The 24,721-nt window shown below is 42.4% G+C and overlaps 1 protein-coding gene across 1 annotated transcript in view; it reads left to right on the forward strand.

Moving 5' to 3' along the window:
• The window catches only part of SPON1 (spondin 1), a 275,099-nt gene that overhangs the window by 5,031 nt on the left and 245,347 nt on the right, over positions 1 to 24,721 (forward strand). Inside the window, exon 2 of the mRNA XM_082661256.1 lies at positions 14,934 to 15,040. Within this exon, the coding sequence (XP_082517382.1) occupies positions 14,934 to 15,040 (107 nt within the window). The remainder of the gene's footprint in view (positions 1 to 14,933; positions 15,041 to 24,721) is intronic.

Genomic DNA, 24,721 nt, shown 5'->3' on the forward strand with positions numbered 1-24,721 from the left:
CAATGCAGCCAAAAATAAAATAAAATTTTTTTTAAAAAAATAATAATTGACATATCTTGGGACACAAAATATGAAGTGATGGGTCCGTATTTACATTTTCTTTTTATAGACTTCAGTGTTGCATTTCCCCATAAACCAGAAGATTAATTTAGAAACACGAAGAACCTTGCCAATCTTTAGCCAATTCCTTTTGTTTGTGGGGAAACAGAAACAAATTGAAAATAAAAAACCCTAATTTGACTGTTGTTTTGTTTTTATATGCAGATATTATATGCCTGTAAAATTATATGTTTGAAAAGTATACATGTAGAATCTGAAAAATTTAGGCTGGATAAGGTCTTTTAAATAAACTATTTCTTATCTAGTGTTTTCTTTTAATTAAGCACTGCTGATGATTAACTGTAATTAATTATCAGTGACCCCCCACCTCTCCTCTTTTCTTTTTTTATTAGGTAACTTTAATTTTTTAACTTGTGCTCCCTTTTCATAAATATTTAGTTCAAATAGATAATAAAAATTAAAAGATGCATGCATATCTACATGCTTAATAGTTGTGGGGATTGTTGCTTTGAGTTTTATGAAACCAAAAATAAACAACATACAATAAAATGAAAGCATAAAAGTTGGAATTTTTCAAGGTTTAAAACTTGAGTACTTCCCATACACAGTTAAGTTGTTCCATTCCAGCTGGCTGACTCAACTGGAACAATGGGCTATAATGGCTGATATGTTTACAAACATGCCATTAGCTTGTTATACAGAACGTCAGATGTAGGTCGATACCAATTTCTGCAGGGAAAAAAAAAACACTTACCATCTTGTATTAGTCAGGATACAGGCTAAGCTCATGTTACCAAGAGACCCCAAAATACAGTGTTTTAAACAAGAGATAAATGGGAAATCCAAGATGATGGGTGGCTTGTTCCACAAGGTCAATCAGTACCCCAGGTTCCTTCCATCTTGTTGCTCTACCATCTTCTAGCGCTCTGCAGTCACAGAGTGACAAGTCACAGTACCTGAAATGTGGCTCGTCCAAACTGAGTTGTGCTGTAAGCGTAAGATGCACACTGGTTGTTGAATAATTAGTATGAAAAAAGAAGCTTCTCATTAATAATATTTTACATTGATTACATGTTGAAGTTATAATTGTATATAGTAGGCTACATAAAATATATTGTTAAAATTAATTTTACTTGTTTTACATTTATTCCTACCGGCTACTTGTTAACAAGTAAAATGAATTTCCCCTGGCTTGAGCTTATTTCTATTGGACAGCACTGTTCTTGGGAGTTGTCCTCATCAGCATGGTGACAGCCAGCTCACTACCAACACATCTGAGTTCCAGTCAGCATGCAGAGGGGAAAGGAAGTGGAGGCAAGCAGCTTTCTTTTACTGATGTGACCCAGAAATCACAGCTAGCACTTTCAAACACACTCCTTTGCTAGGAATTTGGTCCCATGGCCACACCTATATGCAAGGGAGCCTGGGAAAGATAGCATTTAGCTGGGCAGCCACATGCCCAGTGAAAACTTTGGGGAGGGATTTATTTTTCAAAAGGATGAAGGTGAAAATGGATTTGGAGGGGCAGTTAGCCGTCTCTGTCACATGTTTTAATGCATAGTCATGTAAAAACAATGTTTCATGTTCTCTTTCTCCGTGATAGGTGGTCTAGGTGGGTCTTCTCAACAGCACGTGAGTTGATATTCCTGCTAAATGAATCAGTAGGGGAAGAAGTGTTGATGTAGGTGTGTGTGCACGCACGCGCGTGTGTGGTGTGTTGATAGGGTTCATACTGAGGAGAAATAAGGGGCCAGTGTGTCCGAGTAGCCTGCTCTGTCTCACCCTCTTCCTCTGTCTAACCCTTCCTCAAGGAAGCAGCAGGGAAGGGAAGGAATGAAGGAAGAAGTGGATAAAGCAAGAAAATGCAAGAGAGGGAGAGGAAAAAGGAAAAGAGGGGGAAGAAGGAGGAGGAGAGAAAGGAGGGGAAGGAGAAGAAAGAAATTAAGAGAAAAGAAAAAACCTCACTGGGATATACATTTAGAATGAGAAAGAAATAATTTTACGGAGGAGTCCCATTCTTTTTTAGTTTTAAAGTCTTAATGAAGACTATCATTCTCATTCTCTTAGTGAATAGATAAATTCCCCCAAATCAGATCCCATTGATCATGCATTGTTTTATTAAGATTAGTTTAAAATAAGTGCTTTTAATCTGCTGTGGAATTTACTAAATTTGCTGAGATCAAAAATTTTTAAATTGAAGTATAGTTGATTTACAATGTTGTGTTAGTTTCAGGTATACAGCAAAGTGATTCAGTTAATACATATTAACTGAATATATATGTGTATATATATATATATATATTCTTTTTCAAGAGAGGAGTCCCACATTACTTGAGGGTTAGAGTCAAGAGGCACTATGGAAAGCAAAAATCACATAAGTCAAAATTATTCCTTAAAAATCCTTTGCAATTTTACATAAACAATCACATGGATACTAAATTCAATCTAGCCTTATTTATGTGCCCCAGCAGATAGTTTTGTTAGTGGGGAATAGAAACAAACTGACATTTCTCAATAAGTCCAGCACTTCTATTTCTCCCCCCAGCATTGGAAGAGACCAGTGTTTCCTCAGTTGAATACTAGATAAAACCATTGGTTTGTTGGTCCTTAAACACTGACATGACAAGTACGAAATACTATCTGATGGACTAAGGGAACCCAGGGTCACAGCTCGTGACTGTCACACTCGCACACGCATGCGTGTATTGAATACAGTGGCAAGTGGCCCATATGATCTCAAGTATTATTTCCTTTCTCTGTTTTTTCTCTGATGGTGTGCAGTTGTGTCTGGTTCCTGTCATATGCACCTCTCTGGAGCACCTACAGTGGCAGAGAGCTCACTACGTCACGTAAAGCTTTCTGTGTGGCTAGCCAGCTCATTTTTACTAGGTGTCTTGGCTGGGCTGGAGTTGAGGCTAGGATAGGAAAGGTAAGGATTTAGGTAGCACCACAAGAAGACCTTTGTGAGCTCTACATAGACAAGGCTTCTAACTTTAACAGACTATTCAAAACTGCCATGAAAAGTTGAGGGAAACTTTAAACAGGGGCCTGCTCACATCCACTGATTTGCTGAGGTCTAGGAGACCCACGGGAAATAACTTGAATCCTGTCTACAGTTGTGGTTCAGATATTTGCAAACACAGACTAGGTGAGAGGGAGAAGGACAGGGAAGGGCTGCGAGCACAAAATATTGTGTGTGGGGGATGGGAGTGTGGGGAGGTGGGCAGACTCAGGCAGGCGGGAAGAACTGAATGGGGATTCTGGGTGCTACAGGAAGCTCTTCTGATGCTCTTCGTCTTCCCCCCTTCCTCCTTTTCTTCTTCTCCTTCTTCATTTTCTTTTCCTCCTTTTCTTTCTTCTCCTTCTCCTCACAGCAGCAACCCTGACCTTTGAATTTTGCAAACACACCAAGCTCATTCCCACCCCAGGGCCTTTGTATATGCTTTTCTCCATGCCTCGAATGCTCTCCCCCAGATCTTTGGCTCACTCTTTGTCTTTTGAGTCTCAGCTCAGATGTTATTTCTTTAAACATCTTTAAAGATGTTATTTCTTTAAATCTGACCACCAATTTATGTTTCTCATTACTTTTGCCTGGTTTTATTTTCTTCATACCCCTGAACCACTCTCTGAAATGATCTTTATCATCTGCCTCCTCGAGCTAGAATACAAGCTTTCTGAGAGCAAGGACTTCGCCTTTGTTATTTGCCGTTTTATTGCCAGCACCCAAAAGAGCATGTGGCCATCACAGGCACTGAATCATTATTTATCGAAAAGTGAATGTATCATTTAAACCCCAAGAACCTCTCTAAAAGAGAGAAGTGAGATCTCCCTCTAAGGGAGCTGGACGGAAGGAAGGGAAAGCATTTCTCCCTCTGCAAGAGGGAGGTGAGGCCAAGGAATGGGGACAGATGGCAAGGATCTCCATGTGGTGGCAGCAGAGAGAAAGGATGCTCACTCAGTGCCCTGGGGGCATTGGGTGGAGGCTGAGGGCAGGTAGATGGTCCAGGTCCAGGGTGAAGGCTGTTGGAAGCGAAGAGATCGGCAGTCATATGCATGGTGGGAAGCGGGATCGTTGATGGTTCAGAGGTGAAGAGCACAGGGACAGCAGGCAAGAGAGCAAAGGGAAGGAGCTGCCAGCCTCAGACACTGACTCTGATTACATGAAGAATAGGGCAGAGGGGATTGTTGATCCATCAAACGTAGACACCAGTTATTAAAGTGACTTTCCCTGGAATCAGCTCTTTGTGGAGTCAGTTGTGTAATTTCCAAACCTAGTTATGTGTAAGAATCACTTGGAAAGTTTAAGAAAAATATATATATATATATCTTCACTGGCTCCACCCCAACAAAGGGCTGGATTCCAGGAATCTATATTCTTTCTTTCTTTTTCTTTTTTTTTTTAAAGCAAGATGGTGAGACACAAAGAGAAGGTGGTCAAAAGGTGGCCACTTTTCTGTGAATGTGCTTCCCCACCCCCATCTCTCCCAGCCTCACCCCCAGCCTCCTAGTCCCACATACTTGGTCATATCACTGCCCTATCCTGTTTCTGTCAACACAGTGGCCAATGGCATGTCCTTAGAGCCAACACAGTGGTGACATTCCCCTGCCTTGGCCGAGGAGTGGTGGGGAGGGAAGAGCTGTGAGCTTCCTCTAGGTGACAACCCTCGCAGATCAGCAGAGCCTGAGCTAAGGCAACCTTGTTGTGCATCTCTGCTGCCAAAGACTGCCTCCCGTGTAACTTCCACTCATCACTCCGGGTTCTGTCCTCTGGAGTCCAGCAGATTAGGTTTCCCCTTGGCCATATGTCAGCCCTTGAGATGTTTGTGAAGAAACAGGTACTATGACTTCTCTTCTGATGAAAATGCCCTGTTTCTTCAACCATTCTTTGTGGGACACTCTTCCTTATTCCCTTGCACCTTGGACTCCAGATGTGCTCTGATCAGGGTGGAACATGGCAGGATGATTATCTCCCTTGTTCTGGACACCGTGTTTGTGTTAAGCTTGCCAGGTCTTGTGCTCGCTGTTTTGGCAGCTGTGTTGTACTCTGGAATCACACTGAACTTGCAGCCAGCAAAAAATTCCTGTGATTTGGTGGGAAGGCTTGCCGCCCTCCTTTCCCTGTACTAGTGAAACTGGTCCTAGGACATAAGCTTTGACGTGATTCCCCATTAGACTTAATCCAGCATATTTGGGTCCATCACGGTAGCTGTCAACCATTCATGAATCTGGATTCTGTCGCTGAATGACCTATCCACATAGTCTTAATTTTGGATTATCCACAGTTTTGACAAGCAAGCCTTAGAAGGCTTTAGCTAAGAAGTTGGTAAGAATGATGAGCAGGTCAGGGCTTAGGACAGAGCATTCTGACATCCCTTAAAATCTTTCTCCAAAGCTGACATCTAATTAAAATAGTATTGAAGTCAACTGATTTTCTGTTACCTCAGTGGCACTTAAATACTAACGGCCACCCTGCTGGTCAGCCACCTCAGTTTAGTCACAAGTACTGTTTCTTTAGCCTGATAATGAATCTTACAGTCTAGGCAGAATTATTTTCTTTGTTCCAAAATTAGTCAGGAGTCTTTCCACTGCAAGTGACAGGAACAAAGTCTAACTAAAGCAAAAAATAGAATTATTGAGTCCTATATTTGGAAAGCCCACGGGTGGATCTGGCCAGCTTCAGGTATAAATGGATCTAGGGACTTGAACAAAGTTCTCTCTCTCTCTGTCTCTCTCCCTCCCTCCCTCCCTCCCCCCTTCCCTCCCCCCTCCCTCCCCCGCTTTCTTTCTTCCTCTCCCTTTCTCCTTTCATCTCCATCTTTTCTATTCGCTCCTTTTACCTTCTGTCTCTCCTTCCATCCTTTACCTCTTGGCTGTGTTTTTATGTGGTGGCACAATTTTTCTTACTGCAGATAAACTTTCTCCCAGTGCCAGGGAAGATAGCTGTCAACAACCTTCAGTGAAAAGACTTTCAGTTCTGTAACTGAAACAAAAGCCTTTCCCCCTTTACTTCCAAGCTGAAAAATCCCAGGGAAGGATTCTGATTGGCCCAGCTTGGGTGACATACCCAGGGGAATGGGGTACATTACGATATGGAGATAGACTGCATCTGGGTCACAGTCACTTCTCTGACTTGCTATTTCAGGAGGGAGAAGGGGGACTGTGATTGGCAGCCCCAAAGATCACATGGTCAGTGTAAGGGAAGGTGTGGGGGTCCTAGACAGCATGTGTCCCTTAGAAATTCCTACCTTCCCCCAGATACATTCTCTTGGCTGACATATCTCCAATTCCTCAGGAGTATTCTTCTCATCCATTCCTCTTCCCAGCCACATACTGGTTAGCTCAGGACCCGTTCACCTGGTTCCCAGCTAGTCCGTGATGAGAGAGCACATGGGGGAAAGAATGAACTTCTATTGAATGGTTGCAGTGTGCTCCATATACCTTATCTTATTTAGTCCTTATGACAAATGCATGAAATGCTAACGATGATCCCTATTTTAGAGCCGAGACTCAGTGATCTTTAAATATATTTTATTAATTTAGCCAAATTTATATATACTTACTCTTACAAATATTACTTCATTACTTGTTAGGATAACAATAGAAGTACTGTTACTGCCATTTTACAGGAGATTGTCAACTGAGATAATGAGAAGTTAAATAATTAGTCCGAGGTAACACGTAGTAAACAGAGAGGAATTTGAACGCAGGTCTGTTAGCTACATCCATTGTACGTCTATAGCTACAGCCCTTACAACTTTAAATATGCATGATCTTTAATCTGGAATGAGAGGTATTTCATCTCTTCTGGGGAATGCTGGGAGCATTCACTGAGGAAGTTCATCCAGGCGAACAGCATAATCCACCCTCACCACATGCACTTGCTCACCCTTGGACTTTTAGCCTTGCCTTCCTATCTGCCAGCCTGTCACCAGCATCTTCTCCTGCCTGCTCCTGGCTGGGTGGGCTGAACTGCCAATTTCTAAGTAAGGTATGCAAGTGAGTTGCCGCTGCCCAGATCTCCACAAGTTAAGCAGAGTTGGGAGGGGACCACCATGGCTTATGTAATGCTCCAGCAGTCCTTATAACTAATCCCATGTTACAAGTTAAGGCAGAAGCTCAAGTTCATTGTGGTTGATGTGTGGGGCGGGAAGACTGGGCATCTCAGTAACATATAGCAGGTGGATGGCAGGGGCTGGCCTTGTAATGGAACTGGGATCTGGTTCAGGACCTTCTCCTTGAGGCTGGGGCTGGAGGGGTCCGAAACCCAGAGGTAGAGCGGGGAGGGTGATGGCCCTAGAAAAGATCCAGTGATGGCAGTGGGCATAGCAGAGGCACTGGAGTTTATGTTAGATGGTTGACAAACCAGCATTTGAAGGGCTCAGAAAGTTATTTGGGAAATAGGTGGGACTCGTGTTTTCCTATAATAAGGAGGGGAGAACTCCACCTTTGGTGGAGATTTGAGGTCAGGCTCCTGTGTGAAACATCAGTCCTCATACAGACAGGCCAGAGAGGCCCTTGCCACTGAGCTGGTTTTTAGGGAAAGGCTGTAATCCAATATTCACACAACTTCTAGCCTGATCTTCCTAAAACACAAATCTGAATACGACACTCCCCAACTCAAACCCTTCAGTGCCTCCTCATCACCTCCAGGGTGGTACCTGCACTTCTTAGGCAACGTCTTCAAAGCCCTGCTATCTCCCGCCTTCTCACCTTCCTCCCCTAGCCTCTTATAACACTTCCCTCCCAGCTTGCAACTAATGAAATACAGAATTACTTCTGGTTTCCAAGGCCAAGACTGGCCCACCATGCCTTTCCCTCTGCCTGAGATGGTATTGCTCCTCTTGTCCACTGGACAAACTCCTATACCTCATTCAATTTGCAGCTGAAATGCCACCTCCTCCTTGAAGTCTCCTTTAACTCCCCCAGTAGACTCAGATGTTCTCTCCTCTGGTATCCCAGAGCACTTCCTTCATACCTCCATAACACCCGTTGTATGTTATAAAAGTATCTGCCGATGTGTCCTTTTCTCCCAGCTGTTAGGCTGTGTGCTCCCAGAAGGCAGAGGCTGGGTCTTTTCTCTCTGTGTCTCCAGAGGCGTAGTTCAAGACAGACTTGGTCTCTGCTCTCACAGAGCTTACAAGTGATTAGGGGAGACCAGCATTTAACAAGTAATTCACAAATAAATATTTAATTAAGACTGGTGAGAGGTATTCAAGAAGAAGAAAGGCGTGTTGAAAAGCTATATCATGTGGGGGTGCGAGGGGCTGAGACACCCTCACAGGGCTCACTGTCTGTGGTATGAGCCACTGCGAGAATACTCAGTTCATTATAAGGACTTACCCAAATCTCCCCATAACCTGGCCCTGTGACCATCATCCCCAAAGACAGTGATCTCTGCTGCAGTCCCATCAGTGGTCCTACATCGGCACCTACTAGAGTTTTTCTCTGGAGGTTCAGACACTGTCCCCAAGGGCCAGCTTTTTGAAACTCATTGTCTGTTAATGAGCTAGCTAAGCATCATCATCATCATCATCATTTTGATCACCGTCTTCATCCTCAACATCACCAGCACCACCATCACCATCCTTTACAATTTTGGATCCTTTATATGTGCCAGGCGCTGTGGTAAATGTTTATTTAGTCATCTCTACGTTCCTATAGAAAGGTAATGTCATGAACCTCATTTTTTAAAAAATGAGGAAACGGGGAGGTCAGATAACTCACCAGAGGTCACACAGTTAATAAGTGGTGGCTCTAGGATTCTAATCTGAAATCTTTGCTTTTAACCTGTTCCCTGTATGTGCTCACAGGATGGCTCCAAACGGACCTTTTTTTTTTTTTTTGCGGTACGCGGGCCTCTCACTGTTGTGGCCTCTCCCGTTGTGGAGCACAGGCTCTGGACGCGCAGGCTCAGCGGCCATGGCTCACGGGCCCAGCCGCTCCGCGGCATGTGGGATCCTCCCGGACCGGGGCACGAACCCGTGTCCCCTGCATCGGCAGGCGGACTCTCAAGCACTGCGCCACGAGGGAAGCCCTGGACCTTTTTTAAATTTTATTTTAATCCTTCATAAGCTTTTTTCTTGAATTTTCTGGGTCTCTTAATGGCCTCTTTTGGGAGGCACTTGGGAGGAGTCATTAGAGAGAAGATTCTATTATTTATTGCCAAGTAGCCATCTTCAGTCATTACTGGGACTCAGAACACGTGCACATTTGTTCCTTTCAGGAGAGATTCATATAATGGGCCTCTCTAGAGAGATAGGGTCTCCTCTCTTCCTTCAAATTATACTGTGTAACACAGTCATCACCACTGATAATTATGGCTAGAAACACCACACAAGTTCAGCCCCCAGAGCCTCCATCTTCTGTGTTGTATTTAATAAGGTAGAGTAGAACTTTAGTTTTCTAGAATTTACAGGAACGCATCATTCCAGGAAGCCGAGTTTATGGGTAGCCCTTTAAGTGCTCTGCGCAGATATACAAAAAGATGCGTACTTACCATTCGGAAACATTGTTTAATAATATTCTTATCAAAATAAAGCTTACGTACAGAAAAGCTCACAAATCGTGCATCTTGGTGAATTATCACTTGTTGAATACACTCATGCAGCTGGCACCCAGATCAAGAAATAGAACATGACCTGAACTCCAGAAGCACCCCGTTCCCTCCCAAATCAGCACTGCCTCCCCTTTCCCGCACTTGTAAGCACTGACCTGACCTCTAGGATCATAGATTACTTTGCCTGGTTTTGAACTTTATATAAATGTCCTCATACTTCTTGTATTCTTTTGTGTCTGTCTTCTTTCACTCGAGATTATGTTTGTGAGATTTACCCATGTTGTTGTAGGTAGAAGTAATTTGTTCATTTTCATTACTCTAAGGCATTCAGTTCTATGACTGGCCACAATTTATATATCCATGGCTGCTGATGGACATTTGAGTGTTTCCAGTTGGAAACAAATAATGTTACTATGAACATCTGATAGGTGTCATTTGATGCACATATGTCTGCATTTCTGTTGATTTAAGGGTGGCAGCACTGAGTCATAGGGTATGTATAAGCTCAGCTTCAGTAAATGCTGCTGAAGAGTTTTCCAGGGAAAATTGCTCATATTCAGTTCATCAATCATGTGTGAGAGTTCCAGTTAACAACATTTGATAATGTGACTCCTTTTAAGGTTAGTCAATCTAGTGGAAATGCAGTAGTATTTTATTGTGGATTTAATTCTTATTTCCCTGTTGACAAATGAGGTTCAGTGCCTTTTCGTATCTTTATTGGCCATTTGGGCACCTTCTTCTGTGAAGTATTAGTTCATGTGATTTCCCTATTTTTTTTCTTTGGGTTCTCTATCTTTTCCTTATTGGTCTTAGAGAGTTCTTTATATATTTTGGATAAAAGTCAATTTATATATTTTGGATAAAAGTCCATTTCTGGTTAAATGGATTGCAAATACCTCCTTCCACACCATGGCTTACTTTTTCTTAGCAGTGTCTTTTGATAAGCAAAATTTTGATACCATTCCATTTACACATCTTCTTTATCATCAGTATTTTTATTTTTATGTCCTGTTTAAAAACTCTTTCCTACTCCAAGGTCATTCATATTTTATCTTATGCTACTTTCTAAAACCTTATTGTTTTACTTTTCACACTTAGCTCTACAGTCCATGTGAAGCACCATGTGAAGCACCAGGGCTTCCCTGGTGGCGCAGTGGTTGAGAGTCCGCCTGCCAATGCAGGGGATGCGGGTTTGTGCCCCGGTCCGGGAAGACCCCACATGCTGCGGAGCGGCTGGGCCCGTGAGCCATGGCCGCTGAGCCTGCGCGTCCGGAGCCTGTGCTCCGCAATGGGAGAGGCCACAACAGTGAGAAGCCCATGTACCACAAAAAAAAAAAAAAGAAAGATGTGAGGCAAAGACCAAGATTCACCTTTTTTACACGATTTCCTAGTTGTCATTGAAAATATCTTCTTTCCCCCACTGCTCTGCAGTATATCCTTAATGATAAATCAAGTTCACATATATTTGTGGAACTTTATCTGGACCTCAAACTATTCAGGCCTATTTTTCTTTCCTTATTATGGTACACTGGCTTAATTTCTATAGCTGCATAGGTCTCGATATCTGGGAATAGAAGCCATCCAACCTTGCCCTTCTTTTTCCAGATTGCCTTAGGTATTCTTGGCCCTTTGCATTTTCACATCAATTTTAGAAACGGCTTGTCAATATCACAGAAATCATGCTGCGAATTTAATGTAAGTTGCACTAAATCTATAAATCAATTTGAGAAGAATTGACATCTTTACAACCCTGGGTCTAGCAGTCCATGAACACGATTCAGTAAATGTAATTACATATCAACTCTGTGCTAATCAGTGTGCTGAGCTAAGATGTGGTTCTTGCCTTTGAAGGACTCACAAATAGGTAAACAAATACTTACACACAAAATATTTAATGTGATCATCTCATTACTGATAAGAATAAGAGCTAATATTTAATAAGTGCCTATTTTCTGCCAACCATGATTTTAAGGACTTTAGTGCATTAGTTATGTTTTACACTGATACTTTGAGGTAAATGCTGTTATTAGGCCCATTATATAGGTATTTTTAATCTTAACAAAGTCCAGGGAAAAAGAGCACCCAGGTCTTGATGGGAAAGTCAGAGGAAACAGGAAACATCACAGAAAAGGTGAAAATTTAGCTGATTTCTAAAGAAGTTTGCTAAGAATGGAGGAGGTAGAACATTCCAAGCATATGAGTAGCATATGGAAAGAAAAAATATTGTAGGGTGAAATGATATATGGCTTTTCAGGACTCGCCAGTGAGCGAGTCCCAGGACTGAAATGCAGTGTGGCAGGGAATGGAAACGTGGCTGATGAAGCTCTCCAGAAAGGCAGAGTCTGTGGGCCTATCAGTCTATGGGGTTTGAGCTGTAGCCTGAAGGCAGTGACTGTGCAGCAGAAATTGACTGTCTGTCTTATGCTGGGTTCCCCAGAAGCAGGTATTATTCATTTCCTAGGGCTCCCACGTATAGAACCACAAACTGGTGGCTTAAAACAACAGAAATGTATTTGCTCATGGTTCTAGAGGCTAAAAATCTGAAATCAAAATGTCATCAGAGGGCTTCCCTTGTGGCGCAGTGGTTGAGAGTCCGCCTGCCGATGCAGGGGACACGGGTTCGTGCCCCGGTTTGGGAAGATCCCACATGCCGCGGAGCGGCTGGGCCCGTGAGCCAGAGGCCACAACAGTGACAGGCCTGCGTACCGCAAAAAAAATAAATAAAAAATGTCATCAGAGTTGGTTCTTTCTGGAGGCTCCTAGAGAGTTTCTTCCATGCCTCTCCCAGCCTCTGGTGACAATCCTTGCTGTTCATTGGCCTGCAGATGCCTCACTCCAATCTCTGCCTCTGTCATCACCTGGCATTCTTCCCTGTATGTCTCCATGTCTCTTCTTCTAAGGACACTGGCCATCTTGGCCTTAGGATTACCTTAACCCAATATGATCTCATCTTAACTAATTACATCTGCAAAGACCCTATTTCCAAATAAGATCACATTTCCAGGGACCTGGGATTAGGATTTTAACATATATTTTGGGAGGACACAATTTAACTCCATAACAAACTCTCAGGTGAGGATTTGGGTGCCATTGACTTATTAAGGAAGTGCTCCCAGGGGAGGCCAATAAGGGAGTGGGGAACTGGGACGGGGAGGAAGAAGCCTTGCCAGCCCATGACCCCAGTGAGCTCTGATTCTGCAGGGCCATTTCAAGGTGTCAGGTACCCCTCAGAATGGTCATCACCTGATACAAAGTAGCTGGGCCTTTCATAGTAGGCAGAACAGACTCCAGTGACCAGGGACGAGCTGCAGGTGCTGGCCTCTGGAAGCAAAGGCACATCAACACCAGGGTCACATTACAATGGTACAGAGGAATTTGAGGTGATGTGGGCAGAGCACCTTTACTGTCTGCTTCTTGTTCTCTGCTCCCCTTCCTCCAGAATTGTGTAGAATAGCCTTGAAAGCCCTCCCACCCCACCCTAGATAACCTCCCACTGCTGTGGGGCTGTCTGTCTATCCCTCAGAGATCTCAGTTCTTTCTCCTGACATCATAAGCATCATTTTCTGCCTGCCACTGCTGTGCAACCACATTTCTTACTCTTCTCTACTTCTTTGTGCTTTTTTTCTCATCCTTTCTTCCTTCCTTTCTATCTGACCTTTTATAGACATCAGTAGCCACCAATTAGAATGCACCTTCACTTTTGTGGGATGAACTGGCTAACCACAGCATGAGATGTGCATTGTCTCCAAGTGCTTCTCTAAGATGTCATTGTGTTGGTGGCTCACGGACCATTGCTGAATTTTCCTAGATGGTGGTTTTAAGTTTTGGACTTTTGGAATGTTTCATTTTCAGGACTGAAACTAGAAGACTAAATGCCCCTCCTTAACAGGGGGTTGCTTATCAGAATCACATAAATACTATAGGTTCAATGAATTGATTTTTAAATTTTGAAAACAGTCGACGCTTACGGAATACACACACTATAGATATTCCTATATATGTAGGAATGTAGAGCAATGAGTGGAGTGTTAAACTGGGGAGGGGGCCAGACCCAAAGCCTGCCTCTGGGTGGTCTTACTACCTTCAGCGTGTCTGTTGACATTTCTGTGTCTTTGTGTCCTATTTGTGAAATTAGAGGGCTTGGAATGGAGGATTCTTAGGATAGCACTAATAGTCTATAATTTTATGTTTAAAGAATCTTAGCATTTTAATGTAGGCAGTAATTTAGACCTCAATTTACATCAATTTCAAGAAGCTTGAATGGAGCATCTCTTAGATGCCAGGCTCTGTGCTAGGTGATAGGGATACAAAGAAAATGAAAACCCAGTTCCTCTCCAGCATTAACTCACAGTCCAGTGGAAAAGGGTGGTAAAAATAGAATTGCAGTCCAGTGCAAAAATTGCAATAAAGGATTTCCATCTCAGGGGATTGTAGATACAAAGGGAGGGGCAAACACCATTGCTAAGATCCCTGAGCTAGATTTCAATGAATACCTAATTCTCTGGGTCAATGTGGGAAGGAAGAGTTTAAAGTAGGTTCGTAATTCCAACTGCTGTAACAAACAATCCCACAATATAAGTTTATTTCCAGTTTATGCCAAGTATAATATGGATGTTTCTGGTCCATGAGTGATTATCTGTGTGGTTATCCAGTAACCCAGTTTCCTTACACCTTGTGGCTCTACCGTCCTTCTTCTGGGGCATCAGAGTCCTCTGCTGGATCTCCTGCATTCAGCAGGCAGAGCTGGGAGAGGAAGAATGGAGAATCATGTAGAAAGTCTGGATGGGCCAGGCAGGAAGTGGCATGCATCATGTCTGTTCACACTTTCCACCGGTAGGACTGGGGCACCAGCAGACCAAACTGCAAGGGAGGCTGGGAAGGTGTTCTAGCTGAGTACCCACAAGAAATAGGAAATGTGTTTTGCCACATCTTACAGGAGTTTGTGCTGCGAGCAGCTGGATCTCTCTTGAGCTGATCTATGGAAGTGTAACATTAGATAACTGTCAAGACAAGAGTTGCTGACCAGGGACTATTTTTGTCAAATTGTGGTTACTGAGAGAGAGCTCACCTCAGCCTTGGTTGATTCAAGAATTCCTAAGTGAGATTATAGTTCAGACGTTTAGCAGGTTCTGAAATGTGAGAGGGGGCTGGGTGGAGAGGGTGAAATTTCACTACTCTACAGAATGAGCCTTTCCCACTGACAGCTGCCCCCGCTACCCACAGGTCTGGGATGTTGGGGAACTCAACGTTTATCCGTTTGACGAATGGAAGGCAGCTGATTCTTACGCTTATCATCTGCTTTCTTCTGTCTCTGCAGTGACACTTTCAGCTGCCCCTCCCTCTTACTTCAGAGGATTCACATTGATCGCCCTCAAAGAGAACAGAGAGGGTGATAAGGAGGAAGACCATGCCGGGACCTTCCAGGTAAGACCCCTTCTGGGCTTTTCCAGGGACCCCTGTCACTCTAGTAGATGCCAAGTGAAGGGTGGGCCGGATCGAGGAGGCTGAGGGTAAGGAATGGGGCAGGTATCTGAGGGGGCTTCTCATGCAATTCCCTTGACCATTGGTCGGGTGAGCCAGGTCCATGGAAAGAGCTATAACGGAGTAGGCAGCAAATGCCTCGCGTCTACCTTAAGGCCTTGGGGCTTGGCCACCAGGCAGGGCTCTTCTGGGGCTCACAGTACCTTGGGCAGCAGACAGTCCAGTGTGGTGGGAGCTCCGAGAACCCTGCCGAGGCACGGATGTGTTTCCTGTGCAGCCATTTCTCAGTCGACTGGCAATTTTCAAGTGTAAACGGAACAAGAGCTTAGGCTGGCCAGACTGGAGGGAGTTCAAAGCATGGGAGAAGGACTATTAAGGGAACGAAGAGATTGATTTATGAGGGAAGATTAAAAGAACTAAACATGCTTTGCTTGGCTAAATGAACAGGGCCGAGTTGAAGAGGTGGTAATGGTCTTCAAATGTCAGTCCTTGCAGAGCAGCCTCTTCCAGGGGAGGCCTCGTTTGACTTTGTACAAAAGGGCACAGCAAGACGAAAGTGGGTCAGGAGAAGAAAGGGAATCTCAAAGACAAGGGCCCTGCCAGTGAGTCATATTTCACCGTGGAATATTCTTCCAGGGGAAGTGGCAGGAACATCACCCCCTCTCAGAGGTTTAGAAAGAGGCCGGCAAGTTGTCAGAACATGTCCCAAAATGACTGGGGCGATCCTAGGAGGAGGCGCGGCCAAATCTGCTGTAACCATTTTTCATCTCAAATTTCCATTGTTCTGGAATCCATTTTTATCTGGCATTTGCAAACTCAGAAGAAGAAAAAAAAAAACTCAGGAAGAATACTTATACCCATAGCTGACTGCTGGGGATTCTGGTACAATTTGTGGGTTCCACAGAGCACCCAAGATATCTTCCCCATCCAAAGATATCTTTAACCCCTTGTGGGCAGGTTGTAATTTTGAATCCTGTGATTTAAAAAAAATGTCCAGCGTTTAAGATTCTGGACTTCTGGCCTAGTGAAACTGTTAATTCCATGATGATTGTAATGTGCTTCTATGGACCTAGATGTCAGGAACTTCCTTGGCATGTATCTGAAGGAGTTACCCAGATACAACCAATATTTGTTGGGTACTTACCATATGCCAGACACTTGGTTAAGTGCTTTACCTTATCTTGGTTTATCTTAATTTAATTAGTTTACCTTATCTTAGTTTGATTCTCACAGCAACCAAGTAGATAGGAACTATTATCCCTATTTTATAGATCAGGAAATTGAAGCTAGAGAGATTAAATCACTTACCTAAAGTGATTTAATAGTAAATAGTAAGACCAGGCTTCTGTCTCAGGTGTCTGATTCCAGTGACTAAATGTCTTCCCTATAGTACAGAACAAGCTCCTGGCCAGGTGTGTTTGGACAGTGCATCAGCAAGATTGTTATTATAGGGAAAGGAAGATTCATGCATACGTTCAGCCCATAAAGCACTAAAATATATTCCTCTTGTTCTTGTTGTTCTAATTTACCTGGAGGTGTGAATGCTTTATAAGATTGGGGCAGCTGAGAGATCTGGGTACCTGAGTGTCGGGAGGGATAAAGTTCTAAGAAGGGAAAAGTGGGGGGTGGGAGATGAGAAATGTGATCTTAATATTCACCCAAGCAAAATTTATCTGCTTTAAAATGATGCTTAGATGTATATACGCAGAAGAGTTGAAAGGAGGGACTTGAACAGATAGCGTATAGCCGTGTTCATAGCAGCATTATTTACAAGAGCTGAAAGACAGAAGCAACCCAAATGTCTACTGATGGATGAATGGATAAACAAAATGTGGTGTATACATACAGTGGAATATTATTCATCTTTAAGAAGGAAGGAAATTCTGACACGTTATCACGTGGATGACCCTTGAAGACATTAAGCTAAGTGAAGTAAGTAGGCACAAAACGACAAATATTGTCTGATGTCACTTATATGAGCTACGCCGTCAAATTCATAGAGACAGAAAGTACAGGGGATGTGGGGCAGGGGGAAACAGAATTATTGAACAGATGTGGAGTTTCAGTTTGGGAAGATGAAAAAAGTTCTGGAGATAGGTGGTGGTGATGCCTGTTCAACAGATGAATGTACTTAATGCCATGAACTGTACACTTAAAAATGGTTAAAATGGTAAATTTTATATATATTCTGATACACACACACAAAATGATGCCTGAGTTAGGCCAGTGGGGACATGGCTTCTTTCTTTGATGCCATTTTAATTCAGTAAATTGACAGTCCTCTCCAGCTCACTGTTGTCTCTTCTTGGCCAAATCTTGGTCCTTGCAACCAGTTGGTGAATACAGGGCCCTGCTCACAGTGGGCAGTGGGTAAATGTTTGTTGAATGAATAAACGAACAAATTATTCTTTCTACTAGTGCCCATAACTCAGTCCTATTTGGGATTGTTCCAGAACTCCTATCTCTTTATGCATCCATCCTTCCTTCTTCTCTTAGAGCTTCTGACATCCTTTCTTGTTACATCACAGTGGTTCTCAGAGTGTGGTCTCTGGACCAGCAGCATCAGCACCATCTGGGAACGTGTTAGAAACAGAAAATCTCAAGCCTCACCCAGACCTTCTGAATCAGAAGCTCTGAGGGTGGGGCTCCCACAGCCTGTGTTTCAGCAAGCCCTCAGGGTGAATCCGATGCCCACTCGAGTTTGAGAACCAGTGTTGACATGAGACATGGATCCAGCCCATCCAACATGAACTTCTCCACCATCACATCAACATATCTGTTGTTTGAGCCCTAGAGGGATCAAAGTGGGAAACACACATGAAAAATGCCTAGCATACAACAATAATGCTTGTATGGCAGATACTGTTCTAAGTGGTTTACATTTTTTAACTGATTTAATCTTCAGAGTAACACCATGAGATAAGCATTATTATCCTGTTTTTCACAGATGAGGAAATTGTGGCACAGAGCAATTCAATAACTTTCTTAAGACCATTCAGCTCTAAGCAATAAATCTGGGATTCAAACGCGGGCAGTCTGGCTCCAGATCCCTGCTCCCAACCATGTATACTGCCTCTCAATGTGTACATGTTAAGTGAAAAAATGAGAGTGTCTTATGACTTTTTTATGGTAGTAGTCTCTAGGTCAAGAGCTTTATATTCGTTATCCTACTTAGTTCTGATAGCAACCCTGGGAAGTCAGGATTGTTATACCCATTTTCCAGATGATGAAACTGAGTCTCCAAGGGGCTAAGTAAATTGACCAGAGTAATCCAACATCCATGGAGGTGGAGTGTGGGGGAATGGAAGGGAAGGGACTCTGTGCCAGTGATTTTCTCACACTCATCTCCCCACCCCTGCCCTGTGCATTAAATGCACACTTCACTTGGGTGCCCAGTATCTCCAAAGTTAGAGGGGGAAGAATCATTACTCATGCCCCATCCTACCTCTCCTGCTTCAGACATTGTGCTCTCTATGCTTGCGCCCCTCCACTCTAGCATAAACGTCTTTTCTCTGTACCAAAGCTGTTATCTTTGGAGTCATTCATTTATGCATATGCATTTACTGAGGGTCTCCGATGTGCCAGGCGCTAAGGTAGGCACTGGGTTTACGACGGTGAGAAAAACAGACATAGTCCTGCCCTCAAGGAGCTTACAGCATCTTCCTTGTAATGGTGCCTTATATCAACAGGGATGGCAAACAGTCAGCAAGTCATCAGTTGGAACATGAACGGATGATCAGAAGCTACAAATACCTGTGTAATTTTAAAAATATATGCATGGCAGTTAACAAATATTTAGATATATTTCTTTGTTAACACCCTCACTCCAAATATGACAGCTTTGAGGACTTGGCATCAACAACAAAATTCTAATACCCTTTAAATCTGGTGGAAGATTACATTCTTAATTCTAAAAGTAACTCTGAGAGCGAGTGATTTTGCTTCTAAATGAGAGCCCTTACTCAGAGAGCACTGACTCACCAGGTACAAAAGAAACTTTAAAGCAAACTTTAATGCCCCTTTAGACTCAGTGGGGAGGGGCTGGGGCTGCTTGGGACTGGGAGGGTAAGGGTTACAGCTCTCACCACCCCGGCAGAGGCCCAGGAGAAAGGGGTGGGGCTGCCTTCTCTGCTTCCAGCTGCGGGTCCAGCGTGGCAGCTTTGGCACAGACTAGGGTATCTGTCCCCAGCTGCCAGAAGGAAGAGACACGGGAGTCTGATGAGCTAGCTGGGTGTACTCATGGTTAATTGAAAGTGACAAGGAATGCAGCAGCTGGACTGCCTGTACAGAAGTAATCCACCAATCCTTTATAACTGTATTGTTCAAAACGAGTTGCTCCCAGGAATGCTTGTGGCCCAGCCAACTGCCCAGCTCTTTCTCCCTCCTCCTTCAGGTCTCTGCTCAGAAGTCCCTTTCCCAGGGGGCGTGCCCCATCACCCTATTTGAAACTTCATTCCCCCCCTGCTGTCCCTGAGCTGAATTCCCTATCCCTCTCCACCACTTAATTTTTTTCCATTGCCTTTATTGCCATCTGACGTGCTATCTGTTTGACTTGTTGAGCATCATCTGCCCCCTTCCACTAAACTGTAAGCTCCACGGGGCAGGGATTTTTTTTTTTTTTTTTTTTTTTGGGCAGGGATTTTTGCCTGTCTCGTTTGCTGCTATATTCCCAGCACCTTGCCCTGTGCGCCTCACAGAGTAGGCACTCCAGTTTGACAGAATTTTAAGCACAGTATTTGTACTAAAATTCAAGCTGCTAGTTTATAACACCATCACTTTATTTTTAATTTAAGGCCTACATGCATCAACTAGTTTAGGGGATAGTCTGCCAATCAAAGGAAGGAAGCTTCATTATAAAGAGGAATGTTTGCCTAAGATTCCTTATCAATACCATACAAATGAGTATCTTTTAATAACTAATTATTCCATTTTCTTTTTTTTTTTTTTGCGGTACGCGGGCCTCTCACTGTTGTGGCCTCTCCCGTTGCGGAGCACAGGCTCCGGACGCACAGGCTCAGTGACCGTGGCTAACGGGCCCAGCCTCTCCGCGGCATGTGGGATCTTCCCGGACCGGGGCATGAACCCATGTCCCCTGCATCAGCAGGCGAACTCTCAACCACTGCACCACCAGGGAAGCCCTATTCCATATTCTTAATCACCTGTTTATAAATTATTTCCATTATCTCTTCACTAACAATAAATATTTATTAGCTCCTAATGAGTTCTGAGCCACGTGAGATGCTAAATGAGTTTTCAACACACTTTTCTAAAAATAAACTGCTATTGCAAGCCTGTTCTTAGGAATTCTCTCTTACTTTATAGGAAAACTTCCTCTTTTTACACTCACCTAAGCTTAGTCGTGACCCTTATAAGATATTAGAATTTTTCAATCTACTATTCACTACTATAAATAAGGGAGTAAAAGTTTCTTGCATAAAGTTTTTTTCCTTATTTGGTATTAGTTTGCTAGAAGAGATTCCCAGAAGTGTAATTACAAATGCAAAGGATATGGAAATTTTTATAGTTTTGATATGTGTTTCAAGGGTGATTTCCATCCCCCAGCCCTCCCCCAAATTTTCACTCAGCACTCTTTTCAACAACCTGAATATGGGCATTCCATCGAAGTAGCCACACCCACTGATATGAAGGGAAACATATATTCCCATATCAGGGCTGGGCATGACAGGATTTGGGCAGGTCAAACTGATAGACCAAATCTAGCAAGATGAAAGCTAATGGAAGAAAACAGAAAGTTACCTACTTAGATCCAAATAACCTATTGCACCTGTACAAGAAGAGCGATTTGGATTTATGGCAGCACGTTAAACAAACAACAACAAAAGAATCTGAGGATTTTTAGTTGCCTGTAAGTAAGTTCAGAATGAGTCATTCATGAGATAGGACCACAAAACACGAATGAGGTCCCAGTATGCATCAAAGGTGCATGAACACATAGATTGTCTTACGGGATTCTTAATCCGTCCTGAGATAGCCCATAATATTCTCTTTCTTTTCCTGTAGAGTACACCTTTCTAGTGAATGGATATTACCATATAAAACACACAGTGCTTTCTTTCATTCATTTACTTGTTTATTCAAATATTTCCATATCATTTATAGCACCCTACTTTTCCTTAAGGGTGGTTATTACAACTTATATACTTGCTTGTAGGATTATTTGTTTAATATTGCTCTGCCACAGCAAATTGTAGGGCATAACAGTATCTATTTTGTTCACTAGTGTATTTCTATCAACTAGCACTGTGCCTGGCACATGGTGGACACTCAATAAATATTAGTTGGGATGATCTAATAAAAGCACTAATTACCAGCTATGTGAAAGACAACATACTAGGCTCTGAGCATACCGAGATGAATAATTAAGGCCTGGTCCATGGTGTTAATTAGGAAGTTAAGATCTACAATAGAACTTCGCAACCCTGGCATGCTAGGTGTACTGGCCGAGTACAAAATGGATTATAGGAGAGCCTAGATATTTATTTCCTTGGGTATTGGGGTGGTCTTGTCTGTTTACTCGAAATGCGATCATTTCCTACCTGTGACATAAAGAGACTTGTATAGAAAGAACTCTATTGCAGCATACTAAGTGTTATAATTGCGGCATGTGTGCAAATAAGAAAGCAATCATTTGTAGGAAGCGAGGAGTGAGAGCTGATTTGGGAGAAGAGAAAGGATATTTATAGAGATGATAACTTTTTTTAAATTGAAGCATAGTTGATTTACAGTGTTGTATTAGTTTCAGGTGTACAACAAAGTGATTCATATATATATATATTCTCTTTCAGATTCTTTTCCATTATAGGTTATTACAAGATATCAAATATAGTTCCTTGTGCTATACAGTAGGTCCTTGTTTTTTATCTATTTTATATATAGTAGTGTGTATCTATTAATTCCAAACTCCTAATTTATCCCTCCCCCCCTTCCCCTTTGGTAACCATAAGTTTGTTTTCTATGTCTGTGAGTCTGTTTCTGTTTTGTAAATAAGTTCACTTGTATCATTTCTTTAGATTCCACATATAAGTGATAGCATATGATATTTGTCTTTTTCTGTCTGGCTTACTTCACTTAATATGATCATCTCTAGGTCCATCCATGTTGCTGCAAATGGCATTATCTTATTATTTTTTATGGCTGAGTAATATTTCATTGTGTGTGTGTGTGTGTATATATATACACACACACACACAAACACACACCCCCCACACCTTCTTTATCCATTCATCTGTTGATGGACACTTAGTTTGCTTCCATGTCTTGGCTATTGTAAAAAGTGCTGCTGTGAACATTGGGGTGCATGTATCTTTTGGAATTAGAATTTTCTCTGGATATATGCCCAGGAGCGGGATCACTGGATCATATGGCAACTCTATTTTAGTTTTTTAAGGAACCTGCGTACTGTTCTCCATAGTGACTGCAGCAATTTACCTTCCCACCAACAGTGTAGGAGGGTTCCCTTTTCTCCAGACCCTCTCCAGCATTTATTATTTGTAGACTTTTTGATGATGGCCATTCTGCCTGGTGTGAGGTGATACCTCACTGTAGTTTTGATTTGCATTTGTCTAATAATTAGAGATGTTGAGCATCTTCTCATGTGCCTGTTGGCCATCTCTGTGTCTTCTGTCTCTTTGAGACAATAACTTTTGAGTTGTCTTTTGGGTAGTTTTAAAGTTTGCAGGTGGACAAGGGGTGAAGATAAAGGGTTTGTGTGAAAACCACTATACTCTTTCCTCTATTTTTTTTTTGAAGTTTAAACCCTGTTTCATGTTTATTACTTTCCAACACTAAATTTTGTTTTAGAAAATTAATATGAGAAAAAAATAAGTAATAGACATTTGTTACGTTTAAAATACTTAATTTTTGGTTGTAGTGAACAGTATTTCATTTCTGCCCTCAACTAGTTTAAAGTGGAAAAGCACCTAACCAAATGCAGAACTTAATACACACTTAGAGCTTATAATTTAGTATAAGGGAATTAGAGACAATATACAACATAAATAAAATATACATGTGGTAGGTAATAGGGGTAATGGGAAAAATAAAGCAACTGGAATGGATAGATGGAATTTAAAATGGTGGTTATGGTGAGTTGCTGAGAAAACTGGCATTTAGGTAAAGACCTAAATGCTATGACAGAGCAATCTTTCCTCTATTTTAAAACTTGCTCTATTTTAGTGTTTCATTGTATCTACTTTGACAAGCACATAGAGACCAGTGAAGGCACAGTAAACGTTTTCTCGAATGAATGAATGAACGAACGAATGAACAAATGAATGAACCAGGGGATGGATGACATGCTATGCTGGCCCCTTCCCTTCAGGAACTCACTCGGTGTAAAATGCCTCTGTGAGCTGTGATCCTAAAGGAACCATCAAAAGGACATATTTAAAAATCAATGTCAAGACATCTTCTTCAACGCTTAGTTTTCTTTTTTTAATTGATGTTTAAAATCATTTAACATTGCTGCTTATCATTTAAAATGAGAAGCAGTGTGGCATGTGAGTGCCTGGGCTGGATGTCTGTCCTCAGGCTGCCATAGCCCTGGTCCCTGTTGCCTGATACCAGAAAGGACAACAAGTAGTTTCCTTCCAAGCAGGCAAGCCCTGAGTCTGGGGACCAGATGCCTAATCAGGACTTGAGCATCATTCCTCTCAACAGAGCACACCCTTGTTTTGTGATGGAAAATACAGAAAATGGTAAATACAGAGGATAAAGAAGAGAGAAAATTAGTCATCTTATAATCTAGAGATAATCAGTATTAGCATTTGGGTATCTTTCCTTCTAGATTTTAAGTGTGTACACACAACACACACAGGTATATGTGTAAATTAGCTCCTCTCGTTCTAGAGGTGGCCATTTAGAATTTGACAGTATCAGTGGTGGTCACACAGTTTATTATGACAGTAAAAAGCATCGCTATTTTTAGGCTGATCTTCCTCCTCCAAAAGGATCATGTATCTCATTATTTTCCAATTCGAGCTTTGCTTTTCTATTTAGAATGTACAGTGGGTGTCTGAAAAAAAACATGGGTTTTGGAGTTTGCAGACGCGAGCTCAAATTCTGCCTCTACCAACTGGGTGAAGAAGTCACTTAATTTCTCTGAACCTTAGTTCTTGCATCTATAAAATAGGCATGATAAAGATTGTTTGGAGTATCAGATGAGATAATTTATGTAAAATGCCCAGCACAGTGCCTGGACATAATCAATGTCTCCTCCTTCTGAGTCAGCAGCCCAGAGCCCTTTCTACCTTTCTGTGTCCAGTGAATCACAAACTCCATCCCTCTGTAGATGCGGCAGACATCTCATCTTAGGTATAACTCACCAGCTGTCTGTGTGCCTCTACCAAGTGAGGGGAGAGACAGACTTCTTCAATTCTTTCTATCTTCACTGTAATATGATTGGGAGGCTATAATATAAAGTGAAAAATTTCAGTGGATACATGATACCCAGTAAATAAAAACAAAATTCTATGGGTGCTAGCTGTTTGGCTGGGCTCAATGACTGGCTTTGTGACCTACTCCACACAACAGCTTCACCGAAAATGGGATTCAAATTGTACCTTGACAAGGTCTCTACACCTCAGGGAATGAGCAGATGGAGGA

Source organism: Grampus griseus (genome assembly GCF_964374135.1).
Source record: "Grampus griseus genome assembly, chromosome: 8".
In the NCBI taxonomy this organism is placed as follows: domain Eukaryota; kingdom Metazoa; phylum Chordata; class Mammalia; order Artiodactyla; family Delphinidae; genus Grampus; species Grampus griseus.